Raw genomic sequence first — 23143 nt, forward strand, 5'->3', positions numbered from 1 at the left:
AACTGAACTTACCCAAGTCAACCGTCCACTGCATCATCAAACACCACCAAAATACGGGTACTACAGAGCCAGGTAAGGCCCCCGGTCGAAAACGCCTGCTGAGCGTGCGTGACCTACAGATATTTAGGCGCTATATCCAGACCAACAATCATGTTTCTGTGGCCGAATTACGACTGTGGACTCGAGAACGCTTTCACATTGAAGTGTCAATCAGAACCATTCGCCGTTACCTACAGCCATGCGGTTACCGAGTGTACAAGGCGAAACGTAAACCCTTCCTTTCCATGTTGAACAAAGGCAATCGACTACGGTGGGCACGAATGTACCGGGGATAGACATTTCGGCAGTGGAACAGGGTTTCGTGGACGGACGAATCCATTTTCAATGTTGTGTACGGGAAAATACAGAAAACAGTAATTTGTCGGAAGGAGGAACAGAATGAAGCAAAATGTTATGCACGTCGGGTACAGAAACCGGCGTCAGTGATGGTATGGGGATGCATGACGGCATCTGGGGTTGGCCCACTACACGTATGTGAGGGCATTGTGAATGCACACGCCTATACACGCATACTGGAGAGCGGCATCTTCCCACAGTGCGAAGGCACCTGTTCCACAGGCGGCGTCTCATCTTTCAACACGACAATGCCAGGCCTCATACAGCGCGGCTGACAAGAGAATGGTTGACTCGCCATCACGTGCGAACTCTGCCATGGCCACCATCGAGTCCCGACCTCTCGCCCATTGAGAATGTGTGGCGTGTTCTTAAGCGACGTGTGCAACAGAGGGGACCCACGACAGTGGCTGCTCTTATCGCCTGCCTGCAGGAGGAATGGCACCGCATCGATGTGGAATACCTTGAACGACTCGTCCGCAGCATGCCCCGACGCATTGCCACAGTTATTCGCCGAAGGGGCGGCGTCACACCATGGTAAACAGGATACCCTCTAACAGTGGTCGAACTTCAATGTCACGTGTAGATGGACGAAAATGTTTTATTTTGTGTGGACACCATACATTGCTGCGTTGCAGCGGAAATTTATATTTTCCTTTGTTCCACGTAGCCTGCTGAATAAAATATGTTCAGCATATGCATGTGTTCTCCTTCTTTCACAACGCACTCCTATATTTGTGACTGGTCGAAATTCATTGTCACTAAGGTTGTAGATCACGTGACGCTTTTTACATCTGGGGTTACCAGACATCACCTACCACCAGAATAAAAATTTTAAAGGCTGTTCTCGACATAAATCACATCATTCCTACTCCTACCACCAGTTTGGCGATAGACAGAGCAATCACTTACGCTCCTGCTCATTATCCGTTCTCCAGAAGCGTCATCAAAGCTTATTCTTACGTCGCCGGAACGCAGCAGATTTCGATCGATAATGCTTTTCAAGGTACTTTTCCGAATGTTGTTCTTTTTGCTATGGTATCCACCGCCAGCTTTCTCGGAGAAATTAAGAAAAATCCGTTCTACTTTAGAAGTTTTAACCTATCTTCTTTCCATCTTATGAAGAATGGAGAACTCGTACCTTCCGAACCTTTACGAATCACCACAGGAGGAAACAGCGGATTTATAACACGTGCCTATCAAACTCTATTTTCCGGTACAGGCATTCACCACTCAAATTACGGACACCAGATCACACGGAAAATGTTCAAGAACGGATTATTTTTCTGATTTACGACATAACGCCAGACTCTTCAGGAAACGACACGCACACTAGTCTCCAGGAACAAGGCATCATCGGAGCCGAGATGCAGTTTTCTCCTCAGCTGACGGAAAATATAACATGCCTTTTGTATGCTGAATTTGAATCTGCAGTTGATATACCTAAAGATAGAAGTGTCATCGTCCATCAGTGAGACAGAATTTTCTATAAATATGTGTGCCTGTGTTTCTGACTCACAGTGTTACCGAAACAGCTCCGATGTAAACATTATACTGTTTGTGATGGAAAACCCCACCAAAGTGATAACCCGTACTATTAAGCATAGTAGTGTTTCTTCGAAAGTGACAACTTCAAAACATGTGAACATACAATTGTTTCCCGAACTACTTAACAGCAGCCCTGGAAGCATAGAAATGACCAAAGACAGACACATTATTATACATTATTGAAAACATAAGCAGCATGAACACGTCGCAGATCAAACAGATCATATCTCGTAACTGTTCCACCAGAAACATTTTCTACGGTGTTTACCCGAGAGATCTTTTACCTCGGACGTTTCCTACCCCGGCCTTGATCATCGCAAACACTGACAAGGTCGACTCCCGGGGTACACACTGGGTGGCCTTCTATTTCGACAAAAATAATGTGGCCGAGTATTTCGATACATACGGATTTCATCCTTTCTATCAAGAATTCGTAACTTTCCTGAATAGTCATTCCTCGGTCTGGACTTACAACAACATTCCCTTACAGGGGGTATTGGCCACAACATGCGGTCATTACTGTTGCGTGTATGCTTATTACAAAGCACGTCACGTTACAACCAAGGATTTCATCCACACATTTCCACCAGGTATCATTAAAGATGGATATATCCTACACCGTTTTCGTCAGATCTTCAAATGTTTACCACATTCCAAGTGTCCCAGAGGGGAACAAACGTGTTGTTCTATCCACACGATCCAGGCTCGTGTCATGAAGAAATCTATTTAAAATGTGTGCTGCGTATCTTTCTCTCAGTGCCATCGAAACAGTTCTAGTGAACACACCATGGAACCTACTGCGGCTTCTATAATGGAGAAACACGACAAATTTGTGACACGCATGACCCATAAGGATGATGTTTCCAAAGGTAAACCTCGAAAACATGTGCAACCCATTAAATTAGAAACCGTTACTATCAAGAACGAGACGTCTGACGAGGGAATGGATGTGACTACGGACTGTGATTTCATAAAGAGACGTAGGGAAATTGGTTTTTCCACAGACAAAATCGAGTGTCCTAAACTACATGACGTAGATGCATGTTTAGATCTCTATCTTGCAAACACATATTTTCTGAACCAGGAAAAAAACAAGTACGTAGCCATAGGATTCGAAAAGGAATCCCCTTTCAATTTAGTGTGGGAGTTTTCGCAACAGGGGAGATCACCCGTACGCATCGAGTCTAAACAGATTAGAGACCTGTGTGCTTTAAAATCAGACTTACTGAATTACGTCGACACTGGTCGACGATTCAATTATTTGGTTACTGGAAATTTCACCGTTAGTGGTGTAATTTTTTTCGGGAAACGTTGCATCTCGATGTATCAACATCATTTACCGGATGCTTTTATTTTCACAGCCTCTGAACTACATTTATTTAAGTGTAATCTTTTTAGACCTCTGCAAAAATTAATGAACGAACGTTATTATAAATTACAACCCGAAATGGAGGCTTTTTGTATATTGTATAAAAAAGAATATGGTTTCAGAAAATAAAAGAAGTACCCGATGTAGTGAACTATTTTTATGTACTTTGGTACAACGAACTGATGATTGAAATATATCTTGAGAACAATCTTGGACACACATTGCCATTGTAAATAAAATCTGTTATATATTTGCTGTTGTAAACTATTCATTGTATTTCATATTGTAAATAAACCAGTCACTTTTATGTATTGTGTAAAATTACCATTATCGATGTCCGTATGTAAATATATTTCACATTGTGATCGAATCATATTGTTAACCTATATCTAGCATTATAAATAAAACATTTGTAAATGTTCAAAAAAATCTTTTATTTCTCGTACTTATTACAATAGAAACTGTACATCTTCCAGACATTTTCAACTGCACACTTTTTCTTTACGTTTTCACATTTACTATGTTCTCTGCATTTTCCTGTAGTCTTTTTCACACTATCCAATTTTGGACATTCAAGTTCTTCGATGTTGCGCACAGATATTTTACCCATACGTTTTTCTCCAAGTAATTTTTCCAACCATTTTATTTTCTCCATACCTTTGACGTACACTTCCTGATTCACAAGCATAAAATATAAAACGTCTCCTAATTTATCATACGGTAGCCACCCATCTCCCCAGTTCAGACCGTGTTTGTTGGTACGGAGCCAGTAATTCACTCGGCGATACTTTTCACTCAACAAGTGCAAACCATATGGAGATTTCACTAAACACTCAAATGCGCTGTCGAAAGGAAATTTTAAAATCCCCACTTCTTTCCACACACATTCTCCTCCTACTCCGCGAAGACCTTGAACGTCCAAAAAACAAGCTTCCATTTTGATCAACAGGTGAAAACAGTTAAGGTATATTCAATGCTGCCCCGGCATACGGCACATTTGTCCAATTGGGAAGCACAGAATCCGTAGGAAACAAAATGTCGACACGGAAGAATTACAACACTGCATGGATTCTCAAAACATATTTTGCACACTGTCACGGAATCCACACAAGGTTTATCGGATGTTTTCTCAGCAGTCTCTATACTGTCACAATACTTGTAGCTCTTGGAGTTACGATGTAACGCCGCAACATTCTGTATGAAAGGTCACTGGGGTATCAACATGTAATGTCCTAGAATAGGACAATCTTTGGATGTCCAATCGCAAAGTCCGTACGAACAATGAAAACACAGTACCCTGTCGCTAAAGCCTGAATAGTAAAATCCTGCAGTCACTAATTCTTCCGGAGTCTGACATAATCCTATAGGCCACTTTCTGTATGTTCTGTATCTCGAATTCACCGATAGGTAATCGATAACATACGGCTCGGTGCGAGTCCAGCAATCGTGGTGAGTAAACACTCTCATACGAGGTAAAAACGAATTAAATCGGGTTCTGTAGGTGACAGGCTCCTTGGCATCTGGTATGAAGGTTCAGCCAGAACATTCTCAAAATCAGATACTGTAGGTGACGGGGTCATTGGTATCGGCGATAAAGGTTCAGCCACAATATCCTCAGGATCGTCGGGGAACAACAGTCTACGAACACCGAAACCTTCGGGAGGAACAACAGGGAAACAAGGATGGCCTTCTAAGTTAAGTAACAATGGACGATCACAGCCAGAACACCACACGGAATTTCTGTCTGCCAACAAAGAAAGCCACTCTTTCACTCTCTTCTTCAAAGCTTCGCCCAACTCTCTCTTCCTGCGACGTAGTTCGCAGATACACTCGTGACTCGGAAATCCTGTTCTCTCGTCACCTCTTCTCTTCCTCTCTTCTATCTCCTTCAAAGTCTCGCAGCGACGGTGAATTATTTTTCCTAATCCGTTGACCAGGTAACATCCACACCAGGGAGATTCAGGTATCGCTAGATACATAAACGGGAAATAACTCAGCAACCTACCAGGGCCGTTCGATAGCTGTCCAGGTCGCCGCAAGACCGAACAAGTTCCCAGAACTCCTCGTAGCTGATCTCGTAGAAATTCACACCATTATCAGACAGTCTTGTACCGCTTACATCCATCCTCACATGATACCATTATCCTCTATCCTTTCTATTTATACCCTTTTCCCTCCTACGTCACCATTTTCGTTAAACTAACTTCAAACTACAAGGCTACGCCCAAAACATGTTCGGGCATGTTCACACAGAAAACCGTTACACCACCCAGAAATTGCAAATTCGTTCAAACATACGCCCAAAACATGTTTGGGCATGTTCCATTCAGACAGAAAACCGTTACACCCACTTCCTGGAATTTCAGACTCATCAACGGTCTCAAACGGGAAACGCCCCCCAAAACTGTCAATCAACTCCCGACCGGAAACACTTATCAATCTCCTCATTAACGACAGGAAACCCATATCATTATGCCCCGCCCCTTTTCCCAACAAGCAATCAAAACGCTCAAAACCACCACCCTTGCTTGCCCACACAGCTTTGTCATAAATTGATCTTTGATCGGTCTTTCCCAATCAATTGATGTATCGACCTCAACGGGGGTGCATAACTACTCGGTTTCAGGAAATTTTCGAGACTTTTGTAATGCTTATACAAACTCTTGCGGTGTATGGAGAAAAAGACATATGTATGCAAATTATTTGCAAATCGTAGTTGTATAATTTAATGTAACATTAATTTTAGTTTGGATAATTTAATGTGAAAAGAAATGTAAATTAAAAAAAGTGGTAGCGTCTTCTCCTTGTAATCAAGAGGTCCCGTGTTCGATACCTGGTGGAGGCACATAGTGGTTCGGATCCCACTTTAAACTGTAGGTCCAGTCCCGATTTGCCTTGCTGTGCATAAAGTGGGCTTAAAACACTAATTCAATCAATCAATCAATTATTCATGTATTTGGTGTCGGGAAATGACAGTCGTTATATAGGACATAAGTTATATTTTAAATATCCATATTCTCTTCACGACAATATAATATTTGTGTACAAACTTAAAAGCAACTTCTTACAGTGCAGTGCAATTGTTTCGATGCAGAGTTTTAAAGTTTTACATTAGTGAACATTTGTGGTGATGGTGATTGACTAATGTACATATAATCTACGTTTAGTGTATAGAACAGAAACCAAATAAGATATCCATTTTCCGACTTTACTTGAAATTTATTTTGTATATTTGTATGTTATATTGTTTCAGGAAACACTACCGCTCGCACCCGTGTGCTTCGCTTTTGGCAAGAGGGTGTGTGTGTGGTGTATGTGGCCTGCCAAGATTCCGTCGAGTCGTTTCCTGCCTAGGTACAACTCAGCATTTTACTAGAGGTGCCTGTCCCCCGATTTCCGCGAACAGGATATTGGGAAGAAATATATAGTATGGTCGGGGGAGAGGAAAAGGCAGTTTTTACGGAACAGTTATGATAGACTGTTTGTAGAGAGTTGCAGGAGGTTTTGTGATAGTTGCGATGAACAATTTTGTGAATGAACAAGGCAGAAATTGAAGTTTAGTAAACACGTGAGTGTGATTTCCAACAGCCCTAGGCAGAACACGACCGCAGGCCATTACACCAGCCAGCTATATGTTTCCAGTGATTACATAATATAGTCCAATAAATTATTTAAAAGGGTTTCGGCGTAGTGTTTTTTGACGGTGCTAATTAAGATGGTCATTCAACAAGGCCTGTCCTAATTAGCATCGTACAGTAAGTATCATGTGGTTGTCGGGGATGTCTCTGCGAATGGATACTTGGAGGAAAGTTCGTTAGGTCACTGCTATTGACTTAATTTCAATTACCAGCTCCATGGCACGAGCACTTTCTTGAACATTCTACCTTCCTATGGCAACTGATTCTCCCAACACTGGTGCAAGTATTACGCTGAGCGCCAGCGTTCACATCTGCAGTTCTCAATTGTAGTAGCCAATAGAAATCGGGCCAGGCCGTCTTTATGAAATTTACACTAGGAATCAAACTTGGAGGCTACTGCCACTAAAATATGGAAATATTTCTTACGATTGCAATACAAGAGCGTATTTGTATAGCTGACCTCTATGGAGGAGTGGTATGTGTAGCGCGCTCTGATGCTAGAGGTTCCAAATTTGATATCTGGGAAAGACCTGGATGTATGTTTCGACTTTGTGTATATATGCATTTTCATCATTGCAATCAATGTGTAGAGGGATACATTTGATGTAAAATAACAAACATGGAAATGTGTTTTTTTATTAAAGTACCCCTATATGAAGTGTGTCAAGTGATCTTTTTGTTACTATTTCTTCAGTAGAAAGCAGTCTTCTTGCATTTGTGGTATCTTTGGAAATATCCAGGTGGACAGCAGGTACAACACAAAAGGACAACCATTAATTGCAACGAGATTTCCTCACAAAGTCCCATGCAATATAACCGGCGTTAATAATTGCTCCGACAACTGTGTGAATGAGGTAAGTATGCATTTCTCAACAGGAATAATTTATAATTATGCCATTGTGTATATATACAATGCATACACAAACGAATGGTGCGGTGAAAAAACTATTATTTCTTACCTAGCACGAACACAACATACACTGTCACCATCAGCAGCTGTCCACGTTTCTCATGCGCTACCAGAAGTTCGTCTCTCATGCTTACTGTGAGGCCACGGGGCCAGTTTCCAAGATGGCGTCGCAGCAGGAGAAGGGTTTCTGTGTGTCCCGTTTTGAGGGATCCAGGTCTGTGTTTACAGTGCAGCATGAGTTTAGTGCACGATTTTAAAAAGCAGCACTACACGAGAATAACGTAACCAGGTTGTACCAATAGTTTGTGGAAACTGGATGCTTGTGTAAAGGCAGGAGTTCTGGCGAACCTCATGTGTCTGATGACAACAAAGGAATTGTGCATGAGGCGTTTCAGTGAAGTCCCCAAGTCAGTGACTAGAGCAAGCAGGTTACCCCTACTGAATACCAATTATGACGATTACATTCTACAACTTGAAGGAACCCCCATCCCCCTTCCCGCCCTCACACTTTATCACAGGAACATACGAGTGCTTCTCAATGGCGTTCTTCCACAGCGCTGGATCGGACGTTGAGACAACGACCTACTCCCTTGGCCACCCTGTTGGCTGGATCTAACACCATGTGATTTCATTCTTTTGGGGGATCTTTAAAGGTAGCATTTATGTATCACCATAACTATAATGTTCATAATTATGAACTTTGTGATCGGATAACGCATTAACTGCAGGTTATTACAGCGGACATGCTACACTGAATCTGGGATGAGTTTGATTATCGTGTGGGTGTGTGTCGTGTGACCCAGAGTGCACACACTGAAGGATTATAATTAACGCGTAAGAAACTAGGACATTTGCCGCCGCTGACGGTGTATGTTGTGGCCGTGTAAGGTGAAAAATAATATGTTTATTAGCTTTTGAAACCACACCATTCTTTTGTGTATGCCCTGTATGTATTATATATATATATATATATATATATATTATATGTTTGTGTGTAGAAATAAACAAATTACTAAATATTGCTGATCTGGTACGTACGCTGTCATTAGGAAGTGTTGTATAAATGTTTATCAATTAGTTTTATTTTAATCAATTTACTTTGTTTGGGCATAACAATTCGTTTTGTAGTTGTAGAACATTTTTCCAATAAACGTTAGTGTCACCCAATATATATATATATATATATATATATATATATATATATATATATATACATATATATATATATATATATTACAATTTAAGTCGTTCGCTCACTGGAATTAATTTGTGGACTAGCGAGTGCTGGGAGAGAACACACTTCATGGGTAATTGAAGTACAGCTAGAAATAAAAGGTATCGTGAAAGTTGCACTGGGTTATTTGCGCCCACAGTTTTTTCGTGCTGCTTGCGTCGATTCAGGAAATTCCAACTACGAGTTTTGTTGAACTCTTATTTCCTTTCCTTCCCACATTATCCAATGAACAGCGTTAGCATGTTTCAAGGTAGGAGTCCTAGAAGTGAAATTGGAACGTCGACTCAATAGATGTGAGATTCCTTTGCCATATATATATTCACGTTCATAACGTTTCATAGAAAATTAGAAAATCTCCCCATTCTTGTGAAATTTGATATTTTTAATAAATTGCATATATTATTTCACACAACTTTACGCATATTTTCGTCATTTCCACTTCTTTCTCTATCAAATAAATGGCGGGCACTACATCTCTTTTTAAATATGGAAGACAGTAATATTTTTTCTTGGATTTACCTCTTCATGTTCTTGCTCTAACTAAATGGAATTCTTCCGTTGAGTTAGTATTTCAATGTCTTTCCCTATAGAAGTTCTGGAGTCACTGGTCAACAAGACAGACATACAATTATGTTTAGTTTTATACTTAGCATTATCAAGTTCATCCTCTGGAATGTGACCAACGATAGTACACATCTTCATTTGGAGCCTTATATCTCCATTTACTTCAATAATAGTGCTAAGCGTGGTGTCACTGCTTGGCGAACGGTGGGGGTGATTTTCAGAAGCAATCAAAGCTTTATACGTTAAAATATTTTTAAAATAATGTCTAGAAACTATATTACCTTAATCTCATTGCAAAAAATATTAGGCAGAAAGTCTTTAATTCAACATATTTGTGTCGCACCTCATGTAAACAAGTTGCACATAATATTAGTAAAATTACAGATACAAAATTCTAAAATATTTGCATTTACTTTCTAAGTTAGATGTTAATATTGAGCATGCTGAGAAAGATACTTGGATGAAAGCCAATTTTGCACGCTTTAGATATCATTTGATGAATAGGATTCTTCTATTGGTTTATCTTATGGAGCTTACAGGCTTGGTTGGTTGATTTGGTTGATTTGTTGTTTTACGTCCACTTTATGCACAGTAAGGCTAATCGGGACTGAACCTATTTAAAGTTGGATCCGAACCACTTGTGCTTCCACGGGTATCAATCCCGGGACCAGTTGATTACAAGGCGAAGACGCCACCAGTTCGCCATCATGTGAGGCCCTAAAAAGAAAGCTCTCTGGCGTTAGCTTCACTGCTTGTTGGTTTCACAATGTTATGTTATGCACAAAACAATATTCATACAAACATAACATGGCGTAGTGGCAACGTCGTCGCCTTGTAATCAACGGGTCCCGGTTTCGATACTCGGTGGAGGCACATGACACAGTTATTCGGATCCCATTTCAAACTGTAGGACCAGTCAAGCATAGCCTTTCTGTGCATAAAGTGCACTTAAACAACAATTCAATCAATCTATTTGTAAGATTGAAGTGTCTCTCTGGTCATCCTGTATATTGGATGACCCATAGTGATACGGATCCTACTTTAAACTGTAGATCCAGTCCCGATAAACATGTCTGTGTATGAAGTGGACTTATAAACATAAAACTCAAAAATTGTTTCTTCCCTTTATGTGAAACTGGAACAGGATTTCCCCTTGCACTATTTTTTTATGCTTCCATTAGTTTGAATATGTTTTGAATCGGAACTGCTTGATTCATTGTACTCCTTGAAGTTATTCCAGATAACTTTGTGTTTTGGATTGGTTGTTGTTCTGACCTTGAATCTTTATCAGTTTCCGTCTTTTGAGCTTTTGCTGTCTTAACTACACTCTGTTTCGTGAATCTTTGGAGCTTAATCGTGTATAACGGTAGAGAAAAGGAGAAAGTGAGTTGGCTGAGCAAAGCAGTGCACGCTGCTGCAAACGGATATTAGCTGCAGGTGAGTTTTCTTCTCCATGAACTCACATCCATTCTCGTGCGTTCATTGGCCGAGTCCTCTCGAGTCACTACTTGCGCAGAAGACTTGTTTTCCTTGGCTTGCTCCAGAGATTCCAGGAACAGAGTGTACCTTAATGGAAACAACACTGTCATGATTTTTGTTTCCCTTGCCCTGGTTTCGATTGAAGCATTTGAGAAAAATAATGATGATAGTGCATTATTTCAAGCTCCTCACTTAATTCTATATTTCGATCCTTAAATACAACTATTTAAACTCTTAAATATGAATTCGATTACGTAACTCTTGCACTGTCGATAGCAGGGACGTCATATAGTCCGAAACACAACAATCGCAGAAGCGCTTCTCATACATAATGAAATCACAAGTAATGAAATAGGGAAATAATATTAGAGTAGGCAGGGAGAACGCTTCGCCACTGCTTAAGAATGATGATAGTTTTCGTCTCATGATTTCTATATACTCGAGACTTTCGGATCAAGTAGTACTGGAAATTATTCTTCACTGCCACCAATGAAGTTTTCTCATTCACCCTCTCTGGAACCACATACCTAACTGATACGACAGCATTCAAAAACATTTTACTCGCTAAACGAACTGCCCGTCAGTTGGTTGGTTTTTGTATGTGTGTACAGTCAGAGAAAGTACTTTGTGGGCCACCTGAACTACGATATCGTAACATCTTAAAGCCTATTGTCTATGCAACCAAAATAACAAAATGATCGCTTAGGTTTGCCTGGTGAACCTGGCTTCTCGGGAACGATTCAGTATTGACAGCAGCGTGAGTCATACCCCCAGGCCAAGCCAAAACAAACAACAGCTGGGCGCTGTGAGACAGACCTCCAGGAAAAGTTTCAGGAATTGGTTTCTTAACAACAACTACTCGTAAGGAAATGTTTTCTTCACTGATATTAGAGTCATTGTCAAGAAAGTGCACTGAAGTGATGGATTTCATTAAATCATCATCGCACAACACACATGCTGTCAACCCAGTACTCATTGAAAAAGATTGGAGTTAAAAATAACTACTTGACAAATGATAAGACGAATCGATATTCATTAGTCGCAACTTAGAATTGTGTGTAAGGCATGGATCATCATGTCCTATCATCCATTTCATAACTTCAATAATCATCCTGATCGCCTTTGTTGACGCAAGTTCCAAAAAAAGCAATATAAAATAAGCAAAATTAAGATATTAAGAAATGACATTTTCAGCTATTTCACGCAGCAACCCAGTTGCATGTAGACAAAGTTTCATTAATCGGGAACCAAGGGCCTCTCGTTCTGCTTCATTGTCATTTTCCCTCCACTTTCCCTGCCGCGATTTACTTCATGTTGATTAATGAAACGTTAATTAAAACAATCACGAAACAATCCACAAAGTGCACCAAAGAAACGCATATTATGAATAGGTAAACTATGTGATATTATGTTAATTTACAATTTACAGTAGTAATAAAATGGGAATTTTGGGGTGTCCAGTTAAGTGGCTGTACATCCATTAGGTAATCGCAATATCATCAAATTGTACGAAGCGTGTCTACACCTACGTAAATTGCCAGTCCCCGTGATGGAATATGTAGAGCAAAGCCAGGGCTTTAAGATCAAATTTGTTTTGTTATTGTCCATATTAATAATTACCTCAGTTTCCTTCCTCTGAAGTTAAATTATTCATGACGACGATTTATGATTACACGTGAATGAACATACACAATGAACCCATTTTGGTGGGAACTCGAATTCGGAACCTTTTTCGGCAAGAAATAGAAATATCCATAAGGCATAATTGTTTCATTGGAAATGTTCCTCTACTTCCGTCATTTCATCACTAATATATTTCTTTTATATTCAATAATAAATCACAACTACATAAGAATATATATTATATTGTATTTTCACATGCATACGTTTCATAACGGTTAGAGTGTGAACTGGCACATGTTTATTTAGATTGTTCTTTATGTTTCGTGTGTAGTTAAATATAGGAAAAATGCTTGTGAAACGATTAGGGCTCTAAGAATTCCGTCCGTGACGGAGTGGTTAGCACAGTGCGCTACGATGTGTGATGTCCTGGGTTCGTATCCCGTCGCGGGTATGGGCGTTCTTTGTAATTGCCCCTTTATCAATTTCATCATGTCACTTATCCTCGTCGTCCTGATTAGCAAAAGGTGAAAGAAAAACGACGCTAAATAAGGAAACAAAAGAAGGTTATAAGCAGCATTCTTTTTACCGGACGTGTCCTAGATTTTAGAATTGTCTGGCCTCCGGAAGGAATTTGAAAGAAATCACAAATGTCTTATACGTATTTTGGGCATCACGTAACTTCAAATTAGATAGAGAAAAAAAAATCTGAGGGAAGTCTGAGATAACGATTTTCTTGGAGAAGTATGCTTAAATCAAAGAGTGTGCATGGTTGCTACTGGATGTTCGGAAAAGCAATTATAATCCCAGCTCAGAAATTACTTGCTGATTTTCTAGGACCGAAAAAGTTCGGATATATGTATAAAAATGCTTACTTTGTGAAGTTTTATCGATACTATAAGTATCGGTAATTTGTTCGAAGTTACAAGTTACAAGAAATAAGGCACACAATTCTGTTTTTTCCCAGTGTATAATAGTCTTTTACATTTCAATATACAAGAACTTGCAGACTTCGTTTACGAAATTTAAATTTTCCTTCCCGAATTCATGGATTGTTTTCCTGGCCCCGTTTCGACGAAAAACGTTCTGTCTTGCATACACAAGTTGAAATCACATACGGTCGTGTTAGCAGTTGAGGAATTTTGAACTGAACCGTTCACTTCGACATTAATTTTTGAGCTTAAGATGTGTCATATTCTCGTTATATGCTAATATGTCCTAGTAACCTATTATATTTACTGCAAATGCGTTCGTGTCCAACATTTTGAGACAATTTGTCCTAATTTCCAATGAAGAGTGATATGATAGCCATAACTGTGATGAAAACTGTTTTTACTCAATTTGTAATATAATTTATTCCAGCATTTCCTTCAACTTCTATTTCCTTGTTATTACCTCCAATGCTTACGCGACTTTTACTTCGTGCTCGACCTTTGGGTTCAGAAATGTTTACAACACCCCCATTTCCCGCGTGTAAATAGCAGGCAACAACACTCTGGAAGACCATAATGTATACAACTTGATTACTACATATTTTACGAAAATATTAGAATGTAAACTTGGTATAACTGTGGACTGGAACGAACGAAATAAAATACCTGTTTTATACGCACACTGGAATGAAAGCAGGCCTGCTGATAGTCACTCTGGCAGTGAAGGTCACTGTTTGAAGCAATTGGTGCTTGCTTGCTACAAGCAGGCGCCTTATCTTTGCTCAAGGAAACACGGAAATCTTTGTTACTTTTTTTTGCCAAACTAATGGTGGACATTTACAGGAACGTAAGGAGTAGTATCGTATTCTATTGGAATTAGATTTTGGGGCGTTTAAAAATATCATAACAATATGTAAATCTCTTTCGTGGCCAACACTGAACTTATGTTAAAATTTCATTGACATTTGAAAGCGAAAATTTAGAGATCCTTCTTCCGTACTCTTTCTAAGCAACCGAAGAGTGTGGTGAACGTAAAACTATTTATTGTTCGCAACAAAGATATGAATTATACAAACGGTCTCTCATCAAAAACCCTATTACATCACAGGAAGTGATTTGTAAGACAACACATATCCAACGTAACCAATATTTAAATTGATTCGAAGCTTCTGTGTGGGTTATTTTGTGTCGCATTTTTACCTCTTGCAATAATCGCGACGATGAAGATGATGGGTAATGATACGAATGCAATACTACATCTAAGCCTCAACAGGTTTCGATCCTGGATCCTCTGGCATTGTAGAGAGTTACGGTGATTTTTATTTTTATTTGGTATTTTAAGTACACTTTATGAACAGTAAGGCTAATCGGGACTACATCTACAGTATAAAGTAGGATCCAAACCACTATGTGTCTCCACCGGGTATCGAACCCAGGACTCCTTGATTACAAGGCAACTCCGCTATTACTGCATCATCGCAAAGGCTAAGAGAGAGGGAGAGAGAGAGAGTGAGAGAGAAAGAGAGAGTTACGGTGACTACGCTAATGAAGAATTGAAAGTAGCAGAACGACTAAGCACTTCTTAGTTTTAGTCAACATTGGGATTTTTAATGAATATTATGAATGTCAGTTCAAATTGAAAAAAAAATACGAACTTTCCAGAGTGCCGTTACAAATCTTTAATTTTTCAAATTTCCACAAATGACTTTGCTACTAGATATTTGCATGCTAAGATGTAGAAAGTGTTACATTTTCAGTCTGTGGAATTGAGATTTATTTCTGAGAATGGAGTAGTGTGAAAAGGATCACCTCACATGTTTGGCTTATACCACTCCCCCACCCCTCCCCAACTCAAGCACACAAAGGATATCGGCTGTTGTTCTTATGACGAAATATAACATGTATCAATTGTGTCAAGAAAAATTGGAGCCTATTCACATCCCTACGGAACTTAGAAGAAAGCCCACGTAGAGATTGGGAAGTTCTGTTCGACAAAATCAGGATGTATAGTAGTAAATTATAAAGCAATGTGCTTGCTACCTTGTGCTATACACCAAGCCATGAAGGCGTGTAGGGGGTGTGGAGATAAGGCCCCAAGCTTTCTTGATCAGGACGAAAGTGGGGTTGATGTGATCAGCACCACGCCCCTGGCCGCCTTACCCCCCCCCTCCGAGTTTCCTCCAGGTACCCACTTTATACGACGCTGGGTGGGCACAGGGGTCGCTTGAACAGGTGGACAAAATCCCGATTCTCCCCCGTCGATGATCGAACTCAGATCTCTCGCATGGTAATAAAACTCCCTAATGACTGAGCTACTACGGCACGTATAGTATAGTAGCCTATGTAATTAATGCAAGAATTATTTTAGCGTTTCGTTCAACGTTTTTAGGCGAATCGTTTTCGGAGATATAACGTGTAGCTCTTGTCGGTTCTGCGACCTGGCTTGAGAACAGGCGATTTTCTGACGAACAACATTTCACCTGACAAGTTGTAACTGAGAGGTTGCGTACATAACAATAATAATCAAAATTTACAAGACGCGCAAAGAGTCCGTGGAAAAATTAGTTACATGTACGCTAAATAAGGAAAAAAACAAATCAGTCAAAAAAGTCACGTTTTTTGGAGGTTAATGACGAGTATTTTGTACTGTCACCTCAGTCTCTGACGAGATCCAAATTAAACGGGACCATGCGATCCATTGAACAAGGATATTTTGGAAAATAAGGTCAAAAATATATATATAAAGCTGTGACCAACTTAACTCTTGAACTAACGAGTAAATACAGCCACGAGTCCGTCCCAGAATAATTCACAACCTCGTTTCATCAGTATATAACCTAAAATACAGTTTTCTTCTTTATGTGGGGGTAAAGATATACTGCAATACTTAATTTGCGACACTAGTCAAAATTTATTATACCAACCTCGCAGCGAAGAATGGTTAGTATTTCAATCAACAATATGTACATTATATAACTGTAACAATTATCTTCTTCTAATCCTCACTACAACAATTCTTCAAAAGTTTTAACAATTTACCGGAAGATAATATAATAGTAGTGTAAAATACCCTATTATAAACCCGAGAAATGATGAGCCCCCCCTCAGGCAGATTTGGCTACACTTAAAACTAGCTCAAGATGTGCATATGAGCTTATTGCTCAAGTGTGGTACTCTGTCTAACCCAAGATTTTTGTAAAAATGCCCTCGGGAATTTCCCGTGAAATGATGAGCCCCTCAGATTGATTTGCCTACACTTACAAAAGCTACATCTGTGAGATTGTTGTCCATAAGCTTGTTAAAAATATGCTCTTCTTGATATTGCTATGGCTACACTTAAAACTAAGCCAAAAATGCTCATATGAGCCACCCACATACACCCACACCCACCCACACCCACACATATTTACTTCCGGTCCACTTCCGGTCCACTTCCGGTCCACTTGTGGCCCACTTGACACACCTGTGGGGTTTTTCAGTTTTTTTGGAAAGGGTTACAACATTAACAAGGCTATTTAATTTACAATTGGATACACACCCCAATTATTTTAACAAACCAGGCTCACAATGCAAACATGTTTGACTTTGCTCTCTGCTTTAATTTCTTGGAGAATTATCCAGCCTGCCGGTGCATTGATTACATCAATAAGGTTATAAGATGCCAGGCTCACAATGCAAACATGTTTGACTTGCAAATGAGAAGCACAGTATGGGAAAGAATATAAATCTGTTGCTGTCAATATTGTAGATGTTTATCTGGTTGCTTCTTATGAGGTACTTTGCTCTCTGCTTTAATTTCTTGGAGATGCTTCTCATTTGCAAGTCAAACATGTTTGCATTGTGAGCCTGGCATCTTATAACCTTATTGATGTAATCAATGCACCGGCAGGCTGGATATCCCACAATTTATCAACAGGATGGTCTATCTTAAATTTCTTCACATTGTTTAAATATTTGGGCACATATGAACATAATTCATGAAACAGCATAACACTCTGTGTCCAGAAATTAATAATGTTTGTCCACACGTGCAATAGGATAGGCCCATCTACAATTTCAACATATTCATAGAGCAGATTAGGCAATTCTGGGTTATACTGGTGGGCAATTTTGAAGGGTATTCTTGGCTGAGAGTGATTATTATTTCTGTATATGTTGAGTGTACAATAAAAATAATTTTTAAAATCTTCTATAGATACAGGATCATTTTGTAAAATTCTGTACCATAATGCACCTACACAAACTCTACAATTCTTGTGTATCTCTCCCAACAATTTTAGGCAATAGAAGAGCATGTTGCATGTCTTGTTGTGGGTTATAAAATTTACATATATTGCCCAGTTATCTGTGTATGGCAGGTTCAAAACATTCTGGATATACTTGTAAGGGCTGGGTGCAATCTTAATTTGTTTTTTCACAATTCTTATCAATTTAATGTTGTCCACATCTAAAAGTCTGTAATTGTATGGTCCCTTGTAACATGGACCTGACAACAATTTTGACAGAGTGTAATAATTTGTAAAATGCACACACCTGTTTGGACACTCTATACATTCAGAGTATAGTTGTGTTTTAAATATGCTGTTCTGCAGATCCACCACAAACAAGCCAGAGCTGTACAATACAGGCCAGCTTCCTGCAACAAACTTGTCATCATATCTTGATTTGTATACCCTGTTTCCTATCTGCAATGCAAAGTATCCTGGAAGCAGGAAAAAATCTATTGGCATATAATCGGGCAATAGCTTATATCTGTAATTTCTCTTGTAAAACATCTTGCAAATGTTCCAGTCTATGGATGCACTGTATCTACTAGGTGCAAGTATCTTCAAAACACCAGGTACATCATAATCAGCCACAAATATAAAATGCATGCCATTGTTGATCAACTTGTCAAGATCAGCATCTGCATTGTTGCATAAAGCTGCTTGTATGTTGAAATAATCCTCAAACCTGCTGATATTCTTAAATTCTATCAACATGTTTTCAACAGTGCAGTATGATCACCAGGGCTGCAGTCTCTGCAAAAAAACTCCTCAGACAGTGATATGACAGGATTAGAGACTTGTTCCTGGCAGCAGCTGCATATCCAGTTGTGTATAACATAGGTCCTATTATTTGATTTGTTACATTTTGGACAGCATGCAACTTTATTCTCAACAACTCTGTTTAGAAAACAATATCTGCAAAATACATGCCCGCATTGAAATGCAACATCAACAGGAAACAGAATACACTGGCACAGCCAAGGTGCAGAGTTGTTGTTCCCCTCAGCAATGTTTCCAATCACAGCAATATTGTGCCTGTTGTAATTCTTGATCATATATTTGTATGGATCCTTGTATAGGATAGAGTACCATATATTTATAAATTTTGTAAGTGTTTCCCTAGTAAATCTTGAAGATCTTATGAAACATGCAACCTCTGCAGTGAGCACAGGGTTTGTATCCAGAAAATCCCAAAAATTTCTAAACATATCATCTCGGCCAGCATGTATATTGCAGCCTTCAATTATATGCCTGGGAGCCTGAACAAACAGTATGTCATGTAAAAACAGCACGATTCTTGCCCAGTTTCTTATGATTCTTCCCCATAGCCTGTACAACATTCTGTTGTTTTCAATTTTCTTGCACTCTGCAATAACATTCACCATGTATGGATTGTAGAGCTTCACCAGATCAAAAGGCAGATCGGGTTCAAATTCTACAAAATTATTTTTCACCAGCTCTAATTTACATGGTGGATTCTTAAATTGTTCAGGAATCAATCTAACATTTTGCAAAAGCTTGTACCATGCAGATGGCAGGCAAGACTGGCAGTTTCTGTGTATCTCACCAACAAGTTTCAAGGTGTAGATAACCCAGCTGTTTTCTTGCCTATTCCTAAACAGCTGCTGTGTGTATTCTTCCCACTTGTCTGTGTAGAATACCTGCACAATTTTGTTGTAGGAATCAAACATTCTGAATCTCACTTGATTGTTGAGCAATATCTCAACCATCCCGGTCTTGCCTGCTGCACGGTAGTAGGGCCCTCTTCTTGCACATGGGCCCAATAGGTGATTCATCAACATGTTCTGATCAGGGTATATCACATATCTTTTGAAACTATCAATCCCAAAGGATTGCAGGTGTGTATGAAATATTGAATTCTGATAATCTGTAATATATAATCCAAAATTCCCAACTCTAACAGGGGAGCTCTCTGGGAGTAGAGCCATCTTATCCTGGTATGTTCCCCCATCATATTCAATTCCAATGCCCCTTGGATATAGGTGTATTTCTCTTATTTTATCTGATCTGTCACTTGGTTCTGACAACAGGTAAAATTGATTATGTTTCTTGTACACAAATATTATATGCTTATATAGAATAGATTGCCTGTAGCCCTGGTTTCTCTAATCTACATTGACATTTCCAGTGTTATTGCACATCAACATCACAAGAATCATGCTTTCATTGTCAAGATTCTCTCATAGATTTCATCGAGAGTGCTGAAGCTCCCATAATTGATAAAATTTTTAATCCTCATTTCTTTTATTCTTCTTGCAAGGGACCATCTTCCATTTTTATCTCGAGTACAAAACTATCATCAATCTCATGATTGTAGCATAGAAATTGTTTTGTGAGTGTATAAACATAATAGCCTTGTCCTGAACACAGTCCACATGATAGATTATTAATTTTGTAATATTTTGTTATAGTATTGAGGCACAATTTGCAGCAATCTGATGTTGTGTAGGTATTTAGGTAGCAATACCTGCACACAACATGCCCGCATGAATACACAACCTCTCCAGGATACAGGACACACATGCATGGGTATAAATATCTAGAATTGTTTCCACTTGCTACAGGAATTAAACTTGCACTCCTGCATCTATTTATCATGCTTTCAAAATTTAAATTCTTGTTAAAATAATTGGGGTGTGTATCCAATTGTAAATTAAACAGCCTTGTTAATGTTGTAACCCTTTCCAAAAAAAACTGAAAAAACCCACAGGTGTGTCAAGTGGGCCACAAGTGAACCGGAAGTGGGCCGGAAGTGGACAGGAAGTGACCGGAAGTGGACCGGAAGTGACCGGAAGTGGACCGGAAGTGGACCGGAAGTAAATATGTGTGGGTGTATGTGGGTGGCTCATATGAGCATTTTTGGCTTAGTTTTAAGTGTAGCCATAGCAATATCAAGAACAGCATATTTTTAACAAGCTTATGGACAACAATCTCACAGATGTAGCTTGTGTAAGTGTAGGCAAATCAATCTGAGGGGGCTCATCATTTCACAGGAAATTCCCGAGGGCATTTTTACAAAAATCTTGGGTTAGACAGAGTACCACACTTGAGCAATAAGCTCACATGCGTCGCTTTACTTTTCCACTAGACCAACCGCGACGACGTCGTATAAACTGGGAATGAATCGTTAAATTGCCTCCTATTTGACTTGTCCTTTTTTGCCGTCCGTTTCTCTCAATATTTAAACTTGTAACTCGGTCAAAAAAAAGACGTATATTAGTGAAAGCACGCATTCACTGTTCACTTATGCAAAAATGGTCGTAAAGTACATACCTCGATAATATGAACAATCGTACACCATGGTTAATTAGAGCTGACCACTGTTGAATCAAGGGGGGAACGCCTTCCAAAGGGTCGTCTCCATTCACGTACGAAGTATGCTGTCCTGTTACTCGTATCTTTCCTTCTCCAACTTGTCCCATCGCACCTTCATAGTTCTGGTTGCACTCCGTGAAGGAAGAAAACGACGGTCAAAGTGGTCAATGGTCAAAGAATGCTTCGCTTAATCATCTTCGTTGGTTGGTGTCGTTCGTCCAAAAACACCAGCAGCTTAACGTCTTACTATCACACGATGCAAAAATGGAACAGCCTCTCGTATTGTTCGAAGAAAGAAGGTAATCCTATATTACCAATGTAATCGACGACAGAGACTTGCGTTTAGTCCCGCGAGTCGCTGTATCTCTCCAAATTCATGTCGTCACTCCAAAACTCCTTTACGACTCGCAAGCTGGTTCGGAACTACTGTCTCTCGTCGATCGTGATCGCAGAACAGGAAAATGCCACTGGTGACCTCTGGCGGTCAATCGATCAACTAGTATCCGATAACACTGACGCAAAGCGTACCGAAGATTATGAGGAGAAATGTGAGGATTTTCTACGCGGAAAATTAACGTAATACATTTTTATTACGATCCGCGCAGAAAAACGTCACAAAGTCACGTGACTTTTCTACATTCCCTGTGTCTGTTCTCTATTGCATGAAAGACGAGTTGCTCTTGAGACAGACAGAATCACCCGATCACCTAAACGTGCAATGTGTGTTGCCTACCCTTCCGGCACATTAGTTACTGCTATTAGAGTCTTATGGGGAAGAACTTTTTTCCACAACTGTACAGCACACGGAGTAGGAATACTACGTAAGTGCCACAATGGAAGATGCAAAGTTACCAATTTTCCATCAATCATGCGACGTAACTTGTACAACTTAATTCTGGAAATGTCTGGATCGGCGTGATTAGCAGGAAATAACCCACATGGTGCAAACAGCACTAGTCCCAATAAACGAAATCAAAGAAAAGATAAAACTATTTTTGACAAACGAAACAAATGAATTACAGCTTATTTTTTAAAAAAAATTATTATCTGATAAAATATACCTAGTCTTACCATAAATACTGTCCCAAAGTTGTAAGTAAATAGACACAAAATGGTGAGAGATATTGTAATATCAGAATAACATGAGGTGCATGGATGCATTACGAACCAAAATCACAAATAATTATTCGAAATGGCCACCTTTAGCACTGACACACTTCTGAAGTCTTCGTGGCCACGCATCAATTGAATTACGCAACACATCGACTGGAAAATGAGCAACTGCCTTCAGAAGAGACCGACCGCTTTAAACTTTCAATATTGGGATGTCTGTTCTTCCAAGCCATCTCCTGAAGCTTGGACCACAATTTGTAGTCCAAAGGGTATAGGTCCGGACTTGCAGAAGGCCAATCTGAAGTGGAAATGAAGTATGGAACATTTGCTATGAGGGCACGCTCCATTTCTGTGAAAAAGGGGTAAAAACATCAGCCAAAGTGTACCAGCAGACAGTGCTTGAGAAACTATGCAAGAATCTTACCGACACCATCTTCCATGGAGAGAACTGGAGCTTCCAGCAGGACTCAGCCCCAGCACACAAAGCACGCACCACCCAGCAGTGGTTGGAGGCAAATGTTCCTGACTTCATATCCACGTCAGATTGTCCCTCTGCCAGTCCAGACTTAAACCCTTTGGACTACAAATTGTGGTCCAAGCTTCAGGAGATTGCTTGCAAGAAGAGACATCCCAATATTGACAGTTTAAAGCGGTCTCTTCAGAAGGCAGCTGCGGAGTTTCCACTTGATGTGTTGCGTAATTCCATTGATGAGTGGCCACGAAGACTTCAGAAGTTTGT

At 39.7% G+C, this 23143-nt stretch overlaps 1 protein-coding gene across 1 annotated transcript in view; it reads left to right on the plus strand.

Annotated features, from left to right (window-relative positions):
• LOC145983614 (follicle cell protein 3C-1-like) overlaps positions 1-23143 on the plus strand; it is a 75588-nt gene that overhangs the window by 36684 nt on the left and 15761 nt on the right. The window contains exon 3 of the mRNA XM_083116677.1: positions 7643-7802. Coding sequence (XP_082972803.1) covers positions 7643-7802 — 160 coding nt within the window. The remainder of the gene's footprint in view (positions 1-7642; positions 7803-23143) is intronic.

This window comes from Lepisma saccharinum, chromosome 2 (genome assembly GCF_977018435.1).
Source record: "Lepisma saccharinum chromosome 2, izLepSacc3.1, whole genome shotgun sequence".
NCBI lineage: Eukaryota > Metazoa > Arthropoda > Insecta > Zygentoma > Lepismatidae > Lepisma > Lepisma saccharinum.